The following is a 16,601-nucleotide window of genomic DNA, read 5'->3' as shown; positions in this document are numbered from 1 at the left end:
CAAGAAAAGTAATTTCTTAGGAGTAACGAGAAGGTGAAGAAAAATAGAGAGAGAATAAAAGAGAGGAGAAATAGTGAAAGGAAGGAGGCGGAGCAAAAGAGGCTGTAGAATGAAATTTCTAGGGTAGGTTTTATTTACTAGTCTATATATACCACAAATTTTTCATTAAAAGAGAGAATAATCGGGTGATGGATCGGGTGACGGGTGGAAAAACTTCACCCGAATCCGACCCGATCCGTCACCCGACTCACCCGTCACCCGCTTTTCATCCATTTATTAAGTCGGGTTTTCATCCATTTATTTTGCTCGGGTGAACGTATTTTTAACGGGTTCGGGTGAAATTGACATCCCTAGTCTTCATAGTCTCTCCACTACACACCTAGACTATTCCTCCCACCTCCATCCCCCATCTCCACCACCACACAAACCGCCGCAAAAAAATGGTCGCAACAACAACTGCCGATCCCCAAACCGTCGATCCAATTTCCGACGACCAACAAAAACAACGATCCGAAATCTACACATACGAAGCACCATGGCACATCTACGCAATGAACTGGTCCGTCCGTGGCGACAAAAAATACCGACTCGCGATCGCATCCCTTCTAGAACACTCTCAAAACCGGGTTCAAATCGTCCAACTCGACGACTCAACCGGCGAAATCCGGTCCGACCCGGCTCTCTCCTTCGACCACCCATACCCACCAACAAAAACCATCTTCATACCTGATAAAGACTGTTCCAAACCGGACCTCCTTGCCACGTCATCGGACTTCCTACGTGTCTGGCACGTGACTGATAATAATACCGTTGAACTGAAAACAACCCTTAACGGTAATAAGAATTCGGAGTATTGTGGGCCGTTAACTTCGTTTGACTGGAATGAAGCTGAACCGCGTCGTATTGGGACGTCGTCGATTGATACGACGTGCACGATATGGGATGTGGAAAAGGAGACGGTTGATACGCAATTGATTGCGCATGATAGGGAGGTTTATGATATTGCGTGGGGTGGTGCGGGGGTTTTTGCTTCGGTTTCGGCTGATGGGTCGGTTAGGGTTTTTGATTTGAGGGATAAGGAACATAGTACTATTATTTATGAGTGTAGTGAGCCTGATACTCCGCTCGTTCGCCTTGGTTGGAATAAGCAGGATCCGAGGTGAGGGAATTTTTGTTTTTTTCCTATCATTTGTTTACCTATTCTATTTTGTTGTTTGTTAATTAGTTTAACTAGTGACTAGACGAAAAGATTTTTTTGTTTGTGTTCCGGTCATTTGTTTGCCTATTTTATTGTTCTATGTTGATTGATCATTTGTTAAGTTTAAGTAGCGACTAAGACGGAAGGTTTAATTATTACTCAATTGATGGCATTGTTAGTTTTTTTATAGGGTGTTAGATTGTTGATTTTGATATTTGTTTGATTGATTAATGAGAAGTTTGTTGTTGCCCATTTTGTTTGGAGTGTTTCCTGAAGTGGGTAGGTCGCACAATTTCATCTTGAGGGTTCGGAAGTGAGAATGAGTAGGGGTAGGAGAAGAGATAGGAATAGAGGGATCCCAGGTTTTGGGAATTTGTTTATGTTTCTATCATTTGTTTACCTGTTTTATTCTGTGGTGAGTTGATTAGTCATTTGTTTAGCTATCGATTTTGAGTGAATTGATCTATCCACGGGGTGACAACAATAGGTATAAATGAATTGGCCCGAGGGAGTAAACCAACTGATGGCTTTGTTGGTTTTAATTTACCTATTTGTTGTGGTTAATAGGTTATGTGTTTTACCTTTATATTTTGAGGAAATTGAGTCTTTGGGCTGTTATGTCTAAAGAAAGGTAAACAATTGATTTGGACGGAGAGACTAACTCAATTGATGGCTTTGTTATTTTGTTTAATGGTGTTAGATTGTTGGGTTGGTCTTGTGGTTTGATTGATTAATGAGAAGTTTGTTCTCCCCCGTAGTGCGAATTCTATAGTGAAAAAGCTCACTCCTGCCTTTAGACGAGAAGCCCTCTTTTACATCCTCTAGACAAATCCATAGAAAATGCTACAACCCATTGTTGTCCTATACAGAGGATAGGCTGGTTCGTGGCAACAACCAGTCATTCCATCCCACCTAGTAGGGTCTAAACCCGGCAGTACCTCCTTCACCCGATACACCGCCCACAAAAAAGGGGGCCAACCCAATCAATCTTGTTTGAGGTATTTGCTAAAGTGGGTAGGTCGCAGAATTTGATCTCGAGGGTTTGGAAGTGAGAATGAGTAGGGGTAGGGGTTTTTGATTTTCTGTAATATTTGATTAACTAGTTTAAACCCGTACAAAGTTGTACGAGCATACATAAACAAATATATAGATGAGAGCTTAAGTGATTATCTAAAATTGGATGGGAAAATAAATTTTGACACAATTTGCTTTATTATTTCACCTATTTGATAATAGCTCACTGACCTACATCATCTTTCTAAGAGATGACTTTAACCCTGTTTGCTTTGATCTCGTTTCAATGCATCTTAAAATGCACTACTATCCTTAATGAGAAAAATAATTGAATGTATAGAAGAACCATTTGTTTCTAAACAATTAAGGAACATAAAATAAAAAAAAAATAAGTCCCACATCATTATATGTACCCGTTGATTCAAAGAAAACTAATTAGTGTGAGTGTAGTGCCTTTATTTCATTTATATTATTTCAATTATATCGTAGGGCGTTTCAAGAGAAAAAAGAAACTAATAAGATAACAACTTACTTATTGACGGTCAATTAGGGCAATTTTATCATAATGCGAGAGCAGCTGCAGAGTATTGAATTAGGTTCAAGAATATTGGATGTTGTCTTTTCCTTCTAAAATTTAAAAATAATATTCCGTAATTAATTAGGATAAATTGAGAGGAAATAAAGCTTCCTTCATACTTAAGCAGTTAAGCCTAATATATAATATGGTGTATAAAATTTAGCCTAGGTCGAATAACGACATTGACGCAGGTACTACAACTGGTTTATGAAGCATAGGTTGAAGAACATAAGCTGCACCACAGCAAACAAAAAGTAATGCTTTTGTAAGACAATTTTACACATATATTTCGTAAAACATATCTACTTACCAAGATCAGTCATGATCGAAATTAGTGGGGAAAATAGTTATTAGACTAACCTATTTTTACAATACACTTGCTTGTGTAAGGCCGCCTTGCCTAAACACATACTCCCTCCATTCAACTCCACTTTACATGTTTGCTTTATCACGTTTGTCAACACGACTTTTACACGGTAAATATCTTTAGCTACGTATTTGCAAAAATTATAAAAGTTAGATATTTTTAATGTACTCTTAAAGATGAATCAAATAAGATCCCACATGAATATATTTTAACTTATGTATCGAGAGAAAATTGAAGTTGAATGCCCGCTTATAAATAGTGTGCAAAAGAGAAACCTGCAAAGTGGAGTTGAATGGAGGGAGTATTGGAAGTGAATAGATGCGTCAATTGGGAATGGATGAGCGCAATATAATGCTTAAAAGAGCCGCATCATACTTAAGCTACCAAAAACTTTTCAATTATCATGACATTACAACACACATAGTAGTCAGTATACATATTTAGCTACTAAAAACGCCAAATTCTGATCGAAAATTTCATCCAAAGCAAAAACCAATACAAATGAAGGTAGTTGAAGCTGATCAATGTTATGAAGTTCCACTAAAATTACAAAAACATTACAGCACACATAGTAGTATAATACCCTATAGTATCTCAAAACACAAATGAAAAAATTTACGGGAATGTATCGCTAAGAATAGATATAACCTATATAAAAATAAAACAACTAAAAACAAAATTATATTCAAAGGAAAAAAAAATAGGTATCAAGTTGTACAGATGTTAAATACTAACAAAAAGCAGTCGATAAAATTCAAAACAATACATTGCCTGAATTACCCGTTGATGACCCGTTCATCCCAATGAAACAAAAGTAACGCTTTCAAGAGGCTCCAAAGTTTCAGAGATAAACGACACTCATATATGAAGTACTTCGAAGATCCTAAGCAAAAAATGTCGATAAATCGGACAAAATTATATACTCCCTTTGTCCAAATTATTTGTTTGCCTTCTTTATTCTTTGTAAGACTTATTTTAATGGAAGACAAACAAATGATTAGGATGGAAGAGTATCTAAAATGAAGTAAAATTAAATAATCAAATTCATTACAAATGGGGGTGTTCAGAGAAACAAACATAACTGACCAAATGATAAACAAAATGATGGGGCAAATCTTTGTGGTAAGCAAACTTGTTCTATTCAAAAAATTGGAAATTAGTTTGTTATGACTTATGAGGAAGATAAGTAGGGCGTAGTTATATGGAGAAGGAATGACGAAGAGCCGCAAAGCAAACGGAGCCACGGAGTTAGCGTTTGATTTCTAAGGTTTTGTAAGAGTTATGGTCTATATTTGGTGAAGGAGTTAGGCAGGAAAAAATGTTTAATGGTTTCTGTTTTATTATTTAGTATAGATATAGATTTTATGGAAGCCTAGTTATTTTTTCCTCATTTCCTGACGTGGATCGGTGTTTAGGTTTGATTTTTTGTAACCATGAAAATATTATTGGAAAATTTGCTTTTGGTTGTGGTGTTATACGTCGTAATATGGAAATAAAACACAAGGGAATTAGTTCGCGATGCAGTGGAATTTGAGGAAATTCAGTAACCCTAGTTTGTAACTTGCAATTTACGAAAGATCTTGGGGTTTTGGTTTTTGTTGCTGTTGTGGTAAAGGGAGCCAAGAAAGCTTGATGATGTTGGTTTCAAGGGCTCATTTTATTTTGAGGTGATTTCCCAAAGTGGGTTGATTGATTAAGAAGTTTGTTCTTGTCCATTTTATTTTGAGGTAATTTCCTAAAGTGTGCAAGTCGCAGAATTTGATCTTTGTCTTGAGAAGGGAGGATGAAGAGAGTTAGGGATGTTGATTTTCTATGATATAACGATTGTTGATTTTGTTTTGTGGACTGATTGATGAGAACTTTTTCGTTGCCCATTTTATTTTGAGGTGTTTCGTGAAGTGGGTATGTTGTAGAACTTGATCTCGGGGGTTGGGAAGTGAGAATTAAGAGGGGTAGAGGTAGGGATTTTCAGATTCTATGATGTTTTATCAATTTTATCAAAGCCTATATACTCCTTCCATTCAATTCCACACTACACATTACCTTTTTGCACAAGTTTTAAGAAAAAAATAAACAAGTATTAAAGGTACAAGTAGGGCCAAGTTTTAATAAAAAAATTGGGTTGTTACCCATATAATTAGCACCTAAGTTTTCACATCAAAACTAAGTAGGGCCAAATATCCCACCAAATATTACAAAATTTTGAAAGTCCCACCATTTTCATTTACACTTTGTATTCCCCCCCTCCCCCCTTCCGTAAATCTTATTTTGAAACAATGTCACTCCGAACTTAACTGCCGTGTCACGTGTCAGACACGTGTCGGTGTCCGACACGACACGACTCTTTGACACTTCAATTTAGACCACAAAACAGGAAAATTCACCCCAAATAACGTCGGAGCGTCTGAGTAACACAGGTTTGAAAAGGCGCGCCTCAAATGCGCGCCTAAGGCGCGTCTTGGATGAGGCACTATCCGAAACGCCTCGGTGCACTTTAGGTGCGCCTTTTGGATAAGGCTCACTAAGCGAAGTTCATTAGCACGTCTAAATCTTTAGATATGTCTTTACTTTGCACCATTATTCCTAAACTTTACTCCTTTAAATGTTAGTCAACTTGAAAACTCCTAAAAGGAGTATTGTTGCCCAAAATTTTACTTCGGAAATAAAAGAAAGCTAAAGAAAATAAGGCGCTTCGCGTCTAAAAGGCGCGCGCCTTCGCCTTGCGCCTCATCGCTTCAGTCCCTGATCGCCTCTTCAAACTAAGCCCTAAATGCACTTCAATCATTGTGGAAACACTCCCACACGAGTTAGAGTATAAAGGGAATGCATTGAAACCCTATTATTCACTAACATAAGAACAAAAAATAACTTTACATTTCCTTAAATAATTATAGCCAATCAAAACCAAAAAAAAAAAAAAAAACTTCAAATGGGTGCAAAGTGCTTGTCAGAAGATGGAAGGCATGAAGTTGGTGTCTATCTTTTTCAGAGATCACACAATGGTAAGCTACGTCGAGGTGTAATCATGGAAGCAGCCACCAAATGGAGTATAAGCACAAGAACCGTGGGTGACATATGGAAATTAGCTAGCAAGCCAAGGTTAGTTGGACAAAAGTTTGATGTAAAAAGCAAAAGAATGGGTAACAAAAATAGGAAAACGATTTTACCTGATGTTGTTCATAAAAACCATTGATGTCTCACTCAGGGACACCAAGCTAAGAGACTTGACTGGGTTTAGTGTTGGGACAGTTCACTTATGGGGTAAAGAAGGTTTACTTAGAGCAAATTCAAGCCCATTACATCCTCTAACTTACTGATGCAAACAAAATTCAGAGATTGAAGCATTCACTTCAATCATTATTCATTGAACAAGTTGAACAAGATACATTAGATCTTAATGCCATACCAGTCATTGAAATAAAAAAATTCAGTGAGATAAGCCACATTATCCATATGGATGAGAGGTGGTTTTTTTTATCACATATGACAACCACAAATTTTATCTTGTTAGTGGAGAGGAACTGCCATAGAGAAGTTGTCAATCAAAGAGATTCATCACCAAAGTGATGTTCATGTGTGCAGTAAGTAGGCCCATATATTCAGCTAAAGGGGAGCTAATGTTTGATGGGAAAATAAGGATGTTCCCTTTCACAAAACAGCAGCCAGCCGTAAGAGCAAGCAGAAACAGACCAAGAGGGACTTTGGAGACCAAGTCAATCAAATCAATTACAAAGGAAGTCACAGGAGCATGTATTATTCAACAAGCTATACTAGCAATAAAGAGCAATAAAGAGTAAATGGCCGGAAGGAGTAAGCAAACACAGTATCATCCAACAAGATAATGCAAGGCCACATATTAAAAATGATGATCCTGAGTTTATGGCGATGGTTTCAATATTGAACTGAAATTCCAACCTCCTAACTCTCCCACTTGAACACCAATGACCTTGGGTATTTCAGAGCCTTACAGTCCTTACAAGCAACAAAGAAAGCAAATTCAATAAATGAACTTGTGAACTCAGTTATGCAAGCTTTCATTGATTATAGTCCAACAAAACTCAACCATATTTTCTTATCATTGCAATCAGTAATGGTGGTGGAGGTGATGAAGGTTAAGAGTCATAATAATTTTTCAATCCCCCATATGGGGAAGGATCATCTTGAAGCCATTGGGAAGTTACCAAGAAATTTAATTGTTAATGAAGAATTAGTTAAAGAATGCATTGAATATTTGCAAGAGATAGGGCAAGCAGAGTGGTTAGAACACGTAATTACTCAGTTAGGATACAGTGTTTAGCCTATGGTAGTTTAGATAATTTGAAGAATGTATTACAATGTTTAATGTTTTGAAAAATTGATTACAGTATAAACATTTTCTTAGTTCAGAAAATGTTTAATTTGTAATCACATTTTGATCCATGCAATGTAAGAAAGATTAATAAAATGGTATGCAATGCAATATTTTTCAAATTTTATATTACAGTGTTACATCAACTCTCAGGCCTAAATGGCCTCATCATTGAGTTGTGTCAAGTACTAAGGCCTCCTACACACACACACACACACACACACACACACACACACACACACCGAGCATGGTCTACCATGCTGAGTACATCAATTCAAATGACTTAGCACATACCTATAATTTGGTAGCCCTTGTGGTGGCCTCAATACTTATACAAAATGGCCTAGTGTGAAGTGTGGAGTTCAATGGATGAAACTGGTATATGTATAGTGTGAAGTTTAATGGAGTTTAAAATGTAAGAAGCTCTCAAACCAGTTAGGTATTATCATAGGTATTATCATCACTAAGCCACATCTCAGTCCAAAAAATAGACCATCACTGATGAATAATAGGTCCTCCTACACACACACACCAAGTATGGTAGACCATGCTAAGTCCATGAATACAAATGGCTTAGCACACACACCCATAACTTGGTAGACCATGTGATGGCCTTACTACCTTGACTCAATTGCTACCTACCTAATTTAAATGTCTTAAATAGAATCAGCTCTCAAACCAGTAAGGGTTTAGCAGTAACAGTAAGGGTTTAGCGTCACTGAGCAATCCATTTTAGAATGGACTTGTGGACCTTCACTGAGGTACAAACAACAACAGCAAACATTAAAGCACCAAACAACAATGACAAGTACAAAAGCCAACAAAGATAGAAGATAAACTTAGAGCAATCTTCTACCAGCATAACCTCCATCTAATTCACCCAGCAAACAATTTCACCACATTTGCAATAATTCCACCAATAATTATGAATATTCTAAAAAGATCTCGTACCACCAACAACAGCATATTCACATCACTAACAATTAAACCAAACAATTAAACCAAAAATAAATTGGAGTGAAATATCATTAAAAAAAACAATAAAAAGTGAGATTAAGGGTTATACCAACTACTTAGAAGATTTATTATGCCTATCCATGAATCTCTTCACATATGCGTTAAACCCCTTTGTGCTTGATGATTCAGGATCAGAATCCACACACATAGGAAAAAGATTACATGTTTAGGCTCAGAATCCACCAGTTTAACCTCAGGAACCCCATATTTAGGCTCAGTGAGTCAAGTACAATCGTGTTACGAGGTACCGAGATCTGGGTTGACGATTCTTCTCCTTCTTCATCTTCAGATGACCCAAGTCTATACCGGTCAAGAACACAAGAACACACTGAAGACACTCCTTTCCACAATTTGCCTGTGGAGGACCATTAAGGAACTAAACAACAATGAAAACAGGAGTAAAGAGAAGATAAAGATTGAAAGAAAACAAATGAAAGGTGTTTAAAGGAGGACTTTGTTTTAAGAATGAAGATGTACAAAAATGGCGAGATCTTGAGTGAAGGAAATGAGATCTAAAGAGAAGGAGACGAGATCTACACTGGAGGCTGCATGAGAGAGAGTGGGGAGGAAGACTGGGGTTAAGGTTTTCTAAGGGAAGATTCTAGAGAGTGTAAATGTGAGGGGTAAAGAGGGTGGGTTGTAGTTGTAACGAGAAAATAAAAAAAATTAAATGTTAAATTTGGGTTCGGTCAGATTTTTTGGAGGGAGTAATTAGTTTATGGGCTGGGTTAGGGGATTGGTAATTGCGTTAGTTTATGATTAGGGTGGGTTTTGAGTGGAAATTAGAGTGGGCCATCAATGGCATTTTATGTAAATAAGTTGATTGAATTAGGATAAAATGGTCATTTGCATTTTGTTTTTCAGAAAGGTGTAGTGTGGAGTTGAATGAATGAAAATGGTATATGTGTAGTGTGGAGTTGAATGGAGGAAGTAATTTTTACTCATTATCTGAAGTGAGAATGAAGGTCGGTGTTAAGGTTTGATCTTTTGTCACCATGATACAACAACAACATCAGAGCCTTAATCCCAAAATGATTTGGGGTCGGCTGCAAACGGTGTTCAAATTACGATTCATGTCCATAAAATGTGACCAAGTTTTTAGCCACATGCCTACCGCAACCCTCCTCCTTTATCCGGGCTTGGGACCGGCAGTGAATGCCCGAAAACACTCACAGGCGGAGTTGGTTCGCAATACGCGTGAATTTGAGGGAATCGAGTGACTTGGGGAAAACTGCATTCATCGATCCTCTACCCGCTATTTGCAAGTACCCGCTATTTTCAAGAGCCTAGCCCTTGAGCCAGGGGTGAAACTCTGGAGTACACGATTACGTAATATTTTGTTCTTTTGAGGGTAGAGAGGAGACAAGGAAGCTTAATTCTCAGGGGTTTGAAAACGGCTCGTGAAACATGAATACCACACTACTCAATGACTTTATTAGCTTAACTGGATAAAATCTGCCACACTACTCAATGACTTTATTAGCTTAACTGGATAAAATCTGCACATGACCACATTCTATATGATTTCTACGTGTGTATATCATAGTATATGATCTCTCTTTTGATTGCATTAAGATCCTCTTCATTTTGTTATAAGAAATGAATGATCTACTACCTCCAATAGAAGTATAAATGATAAAATACAACTTCCATTATTTTATTGAATAAGTTGTGGGTCCTTAGATGATGTATAAGATCAATTCTAGACAACTGAGAAGTATTGGACCATCCATTCATTGTAAGAAATGGGGAGAATTCTTACTCTGTTTTATTAGTTTTGTTCTTGCCCGAGATAAAATTCAGGCTGTAGGCTGTTTCCTGACTGTGTTGGTGTCAAGATTTTGTATCAAAATGAACAAGGTGGCAGGCGGGACTCTGGAGGGCAGGGATGAGTGAGGAATATCGTCAATGTGTGCAACAAGACTAACTTTTGCATGTGACTATTTATTGGAGAATGGTGTTACCTTCTTCGACAGAGGGGAAGAATATCCTTATAGTGTAATGCAAGAACTTTCATATGTTTATTTTTGCATCGCCTTTTGTTCTTGCTTGTATGATTTTTCTCGTGTCATAAGACTGACTTGTTGTGGATGACTGATATATTTCATTATTCCCTCTGCCATTGCATATTTGCATCTCGGTTGGTTCTCGAACTGGGTTGGTATCAAATTTTATCTTGGTAGTTGGTGAGTAATGGTGACTGTGGGGAGTGAACAAAGGAGGGGAAGGAAGTGTACTATCTTGTCAGATATGAGCGACTTACAGCAATGCATGTTAAGGGTATCTCTTGTTTCTCTCACATGAATATATGATGAATCTTCTTCCTTCCTTTTGACATTTTCCCCATTTCCTGAATTGGGTTTCTATAAAATTTGTTTTGGGGGATCGAAAAGTGATGGGAATGCAGTAAGCTGGGATAGAATTAAAACTTTAGCTTATTTGATATATGTAGCTGTCTCGCTAATATTTCTTTTTTTGTGCATGAATGGCTTCTAATTTTTGAGTATGTTTTTTTAAGGTATATGGCGACAATAATAATGGATAGCGCAAAGGTAGTGGTGTTGGATATAAGGTTTCCGACATTACCCGTGGTGGAGTTGCAGAGGCATCAAGCGAGTGTCAACGCAATAGTGTGGGCTCCACATAGTAGTTGTCATATCTGTACCGTTGGGGATGATTCCCAGGCACTGATCTGGGACTTAAGTTCTATGGGTCAACTTGTTGAGGGCGGGTTAGATCCAATTTTGGCTTATACAGCAGGAGCGGAGATAGAGCAGCTTCAGTGGCCTTCATCGGAGCCAGATTGGGTCGCCATTGCTTTTAGTAATAAGCTTCAGATCTTGAGGGTATGATTCAAACTTCACGGGGTTACTAACTATGAGCTTTGTATGCCCTTTCTTGGGTTGTAATGTTATTTATGATTGGGGTAGGAATATAGTGCGGCGACTGTAATTGAGTTCGTCTGTTTAATCAATTTAGTGGTACGATTAATGTGGACTGAAACCGGTCAATTTTTAAAAACACGAAACTTGTGGCTTGTTCTTTCTCGTGTTGTGCTTTGTGCTATTTGCTTGTAATATTGTGAATTATTATTAATCGAGACAATTAGAGTGTGATTATATACTAGGATGATGAGAACCATGAGAACCACTAATAATACTACTAATACCAACATTAATACTTAATAATACTAATAATAATAATAATTTTATGCGCTCAAACCCCCCCCCCCCCCCCAAACCCTTCAATTTCAATCATTTCCCCATTTTCACTTTCTCACTCATCTTCTTCTCTTTCTTCGACCATCATCATCTCCGTCGCCATTTTCGATCGTCTTCTCCGTTCATCGTCGCCGATCATCTCTCTCCTACCTTCTTCGTCTCCGATCATCTGCTTCTCAAATTACGGTTCAATCCATTCATCAGCAGCATTTTCGCGAGATTTATCAATCTCATTCCTACAAATTCAGGTAATATGCTTCTCAAATTAATGGCGATTGTACTTTAATTTTATCATGCATGTATTTTTTCCCCGACATTCATCAATTCCCCTGACATTCATCAATTCATATCCAGCTATTAACCCTAATTTGCAGTAATTTCTCTAATTAAGATCTTTTATTGTTATTCTATAACGAATTCTTAGATTTCTAGTCTTATTTCCGACTGCATGTTCCAGTTTTTGTTCTCTGTTTCGAAAATGTGGAATTTAGATGATCTCTGGATTATTAATGATCTATATTGCTAAGATTTGTCAATATGCTTGATGATTTATGATGTTTGCTATAGGTTTAGGTTCCACGGATTATAATTTCCAAGTGTCTAGCTTGATAATCTTATTGTGTCACCAATTCGCATTGAATTTATTTAGAATCAAATTTGTACATTTTTCAAAGTCTTTTTGCAGCAACATCAGATTGTGTCAAGCGTCAAGACTATGCATTGAACTCATTTGCATAGAAATTCAGAGTTTATATGTTGCTTATAGTTTAGCGAGTTCTGCATTTTTGTTCTGATTGCATGTTCAAGTATTTTTTTATAATTGAATTTGCGGATTTGTGAGGGTCTTTTGGTTTTTAATGATCTATATTGCTCGGATCTGAAACAATAGTCCAGCTGGTAGTTGCTTGATGTTTTCAGCATTTTTTAGCCAAGTAGGCTTAGGTTTTAGGATACCCGTCCTTTGTACGTTCATGAAATAAGGTCCAATGTGCATGAAATAGGGTTCAACGTGCATCAAATAAGGTTCTGTCCGCATCAAACAAGGCGTCACTTTAAAATTAGCAGTTGGTCCATTGTCGATAAGGTGCCAATGCTTAATTAGTAGAGGGCCCTTGACTCGGAAAATCTGCATATTTTGTTTACATTTAAATGCTCTCGGTTGTGCATTGGCCGAAATTTCTATTTTCACCCGTGTTAACATCAGTCAATGCATTCACAGATATGAGGCGAAAGACTGTTGCAAGGAATAAAAAACACCAGTAAAAAAAACACAAATAAAAGGAGGTAGATCAGTAAAAGATTATTTCCCACCAAACCCAACAAATTCAAGCATAAATGATGCTGTTGACCAAAGTACGTTGAGTAAGAAAATCTGCATAGCTTTGTCTGTTTTTATGTTTCATCCCTTACCCCAAAATAATGATAGACTACATTTTAATGCTCTCTCTAAACTTGGATGCAATACCTGTACTACATGCTTAATGTGATATTTCCTGAATTTATCTTAGTGTTTTTCTGCATGCTTAATGTGATATTTCAAATGACTTTATGCTTGTACTCTTTTCCTTACTAGTTTCTATTTCTGTTTTTTTCATTCGAGAGTTCAATTTGTGACGCTTGTAGGTCATTCTCTTACTAGTCAATTACTTATACATAACCAAGTATGGTCAATTGGTGCAAGGGGTGGGTAGTCAATATTGTTGCAGAAGATAAAGCACATTTTGTCGTGAATTACGTAAGAGAAAAAAAAGAGGCTATGAGTTTGTCATTTCCTCCCTTAGTCAAAGTTCAGCTTACTGACAACTGTTATCAAGCCCAACTTGATGATGTTTTCAATAATCAAGATCTAGTGACTAACATATTTAACCGAGTCAATTGTTACGAAGATAAGGCAAACATGGCGTTGGTCTGTAAGAATTGGTCTCAGCTTTTCCTCATACACCCAAGTGCACCTCGCATTGAACATGCATATGGCCTTTCTCTACGGACCAATGATATTAATGGTGTCAGAATTATTCGTAGGGGTCCTAGAATAATTTATAAAAGATATTAATGCTTTATGACTGAAGATATGGCAGCTAAACTGCTCCTGCATCATCAACAAGAGAAAAATTCTTTTCAAAGAGAACACCTTAACGCTCTTGATGATGCTGAACGCGCACATGTGAATGAGTTGCACCAGATTTGCCTCCTAACAAGAACAAGAGGAAGGCTGCAGAAACAAGTAAAGGGCCAACGCAAACTACAAAAAGAAGAAAGCGTTGTGACAAGTATAAGCCTCTCCTCACTCGGATGAGTCCTCCCTTGATCACTAATTTCATCAAGTTGGGGCCATCCGAAAAGCAAATTGAAGCCATCCACAGTATGGGGTTCGGAGGTTTGTTACAGCTTAAGTCAGAAGAAATCAATGGCCATTTGGCCAGATGGATTGTCGAGACATTTAATCCGTTCAACTGTTCATTGATGAACCGCGATCTTATTATCTCGGATGAGGATGTCCACGTTGCAATTGGACTTCCTATGGGACCGATTGACATTGTTGCAACTGGAATGTTCTGTAAGGAAAAGGAGTACACAAAGGCTGTCAAGAGGTATAAGACTCAGTTTACCACCTCAGATATTACGAAAAAGGTTCTCTTAGATAAGATGATGGAGCAACGGGATGGTGGAGAGGATTTCAAGAGGAATTTCCTCATCTATATCGTCAATGTTCTCTTTATGGGGGTAGTAGGTGATCATCCTAACCCTTGGATATTAAGCTCCCTTTCAAATCTCTCCGATGTCCCTAATATGAATTGGTGCAAATTTGCACGGTCCCATATGATCAACAACGTCATGTCGTGAAAGGCGGCTATAGCTAATTCCCCTAAAACTTATTTTAAGGGACCGATTCTGATTTTCCAGATTATCTACTTGGATAGATGTGTTTTCATGATGAGAACGGTGCATCAATCATCTCCCTTATTAGCGAATTGGTCGGATGAGAAAATTAGAAAAAGGGTTAAGTTGGAGAAGCATAAGGGGGGCGGCTTTGGCAAGGGCTCTGTTGAACCCATATTTGCTTATGTTGCACCTCAACATGAACGTGAACCTGTACCTGAACCTGAACCTGGACCTGAACCTGAACCTGAACCTGAACCTGAATCTGAACGTGAACCTGAACCTGAACCTCAACCTCAACCTGAACCTCAACCTAAACCTGAACTTGAAGCTGAACCGGTTGATGAGAGGAAAGAATCCATCAAGGTTTTGGCAAGCACAACCATTCGAATTGCAGACATTTATGGTGACTTTACCAATGCTAAGTGTAAGGCTCCCGTTTTCCCAGCTGTCACGCAAATGTCAAAGTTGGCAGATTGTTTATTTGAAGGATTTTCCCTTTGACAGCAGAGTACAGAAGAAGGTGAAAGAGAAGGTGCTGAATGTGAAAGAGAGGGTGCTACCAAGATAAGATAGAGGAGGATGAAGTGGAGAAAGACAATGAGAAAGATGAGAATGAATTGAAGGAGAGCAAGGAGGAGGGGCAGTGGAGGAGGAGTTGAAGAAGGATGAGGGTAAAGTGGAGGAAGAGGAGTTGAAGAAGGAGGAGGTTGACATGAGTTGTGCAGATGATGCATTTCTAGACAATCCCACTGTCATGGCTGAATTAGAAGGGATCCTTAATAATGCATACACTCATGTTGGCAAGGTGTTTGATTCACATCATGAAAATTTGTGGAACGAAAAAAAGGAAAAGGAAAAGAGGGATAAGGCGCTTCTGGAAGGATCGTCTTTCAGACTTTTTAGTGGTGATGATGCATCATATAACTCTCAAGAGTTCCTTGAGTCCAGGTTGCAGGCTGCTTCAAGTGTTCCTCATTGAAGCACAATAACTACGACGTTTGTTCCAGTAGTTCGTCTTTTATCGCCAATTCTGATCTCGTCCCAACCATCCCAAACCATCGCCTGTAGTTATCTCCTCTCAAGTATCGTTGGATGAATCGCCAATTGAGCCCTCTTCTCCAACTGCCCCCTCAGATTATGCCATTGAGAGGCAAGTGGCTGGTAGAAGAGTGCTCCCTAAGAGGTGTGTTGAGGTAGCGAATGTTTACCGGTCACCTTACTTTATCAGAAACGTGGACATGGTTCGCGACTTGAGTCGATCGGAAAAACTGGTAGGAGACTATGCATTTTCAGAGGACTTAGATGAAGAGTACGTATCACTCTCCTATATTTTTTTTAATCTTATTCGGCATATATGTATTATATTTTCTTTGTATAACACTAAGGTTTCATGTTATCATAACTGTATAGGGAGGTTTTATTTAGCTGTGCAGGCAAGACTCTCACACGAAGTCATATGAAGAGTTTGCTTCTTGATCGTCGAGTTCATACAGATGTCATTTCTGTGTGGTGTGATTATTTGAATGAGGGAAACAAATTCAGATATCGTAAATGCGCTTGCCGTCTATTTATCACAGAGATAACTGACATAAGTGTTCCATGGCTGTTCTCAACCTTGGGCTGCAATAGACTTTCGAATGCATGAAGTAACCTTGTAGATGCATGAAATACCAATCTAGGTGCATTAAAAAACACTGAACATGCATCAAATAAGTGTCTAATTATTACAGGTTTTTATTCTATAATACTGGTCACCTAATTTAATGAACAGATTGACTCATTGGATGTCAACTTTGCAGACGTGGAGTTGGTAAGTCCTTCAATATTTTTACATTACCATGGCTGTTCTCAACTAAGTGTCTTTATTGTCATTTTCGTCTTTCTTTTCATTGTTGTCTTTGTTTTTAATGTCGTACAGGTTTTCATTCCTATTGTTACACCCTTGCCATTTGTCTTCTGTTACCATGTTAGTAAGA

General features: G+C 37.9%; 1 protein-coding gene across 1 annotated transcript; it reads left to right on the top strand.

The window, feature by feature from the left end:
- The first annotated feature begins 327 nt into the window (after positions 1-327).
- LOC141626601 (WD repeat-containing protein LWD1-like) lies at positions 328-11,561 on the top strand. Its single transcript, XM_074440313.1, has 2 exons — positions 328-1,159; positions 11,040-11,561. The coding sequence occupies exons 1-2, from the start codon at positions 441-443 to the stop codon at positions 11,371-11,373; spliced, it is 1,053 nt and encodes a 350-aa protein (XP_074296414.1). The 5' UTR covers positions 328-440; the 3' UTR covers positions 11,374-11,561.
- Positions 11,562-16,601: the final 5,040 nt, after the last annotated feature.

Source organism: Silene latifolia, chromosome Y (genome assembly GCF_048544455.1).
Source record: "Silene latifolia isolate original U9 population chromosome Y, ASM4854445v1, whole genome shotgun sequence".
In the NCBI taxonomy this organism is placed as follows: Eukaryota; Viridiplantae; Streptophyta; class Magnoliopsida; order Caryophyllales; family Caryophyllaceae; genus Silene; species Silene latifolia.
The sequence above is the reverse complement of the archived record's forward strand: the minus strand, read 5'-3'. Positions and strand labels throughout refer to the sequence as shown.

Coding starts and splice junctions, on each gene's coding strand:
- LOC141626601 (XM_074440313.1), top strand. CDS start 441: ATGGTCGCAACAACAACTGCCGATCCCCAAACCGTCGATCCAATTTCC. Junction 1,160..11,039: donor TGGAATAAGCAGGATCCGAG/GTGAGGGAATTT, acceptor TGTTTTTTTAAG/GTATATGGCGACAATAATAA.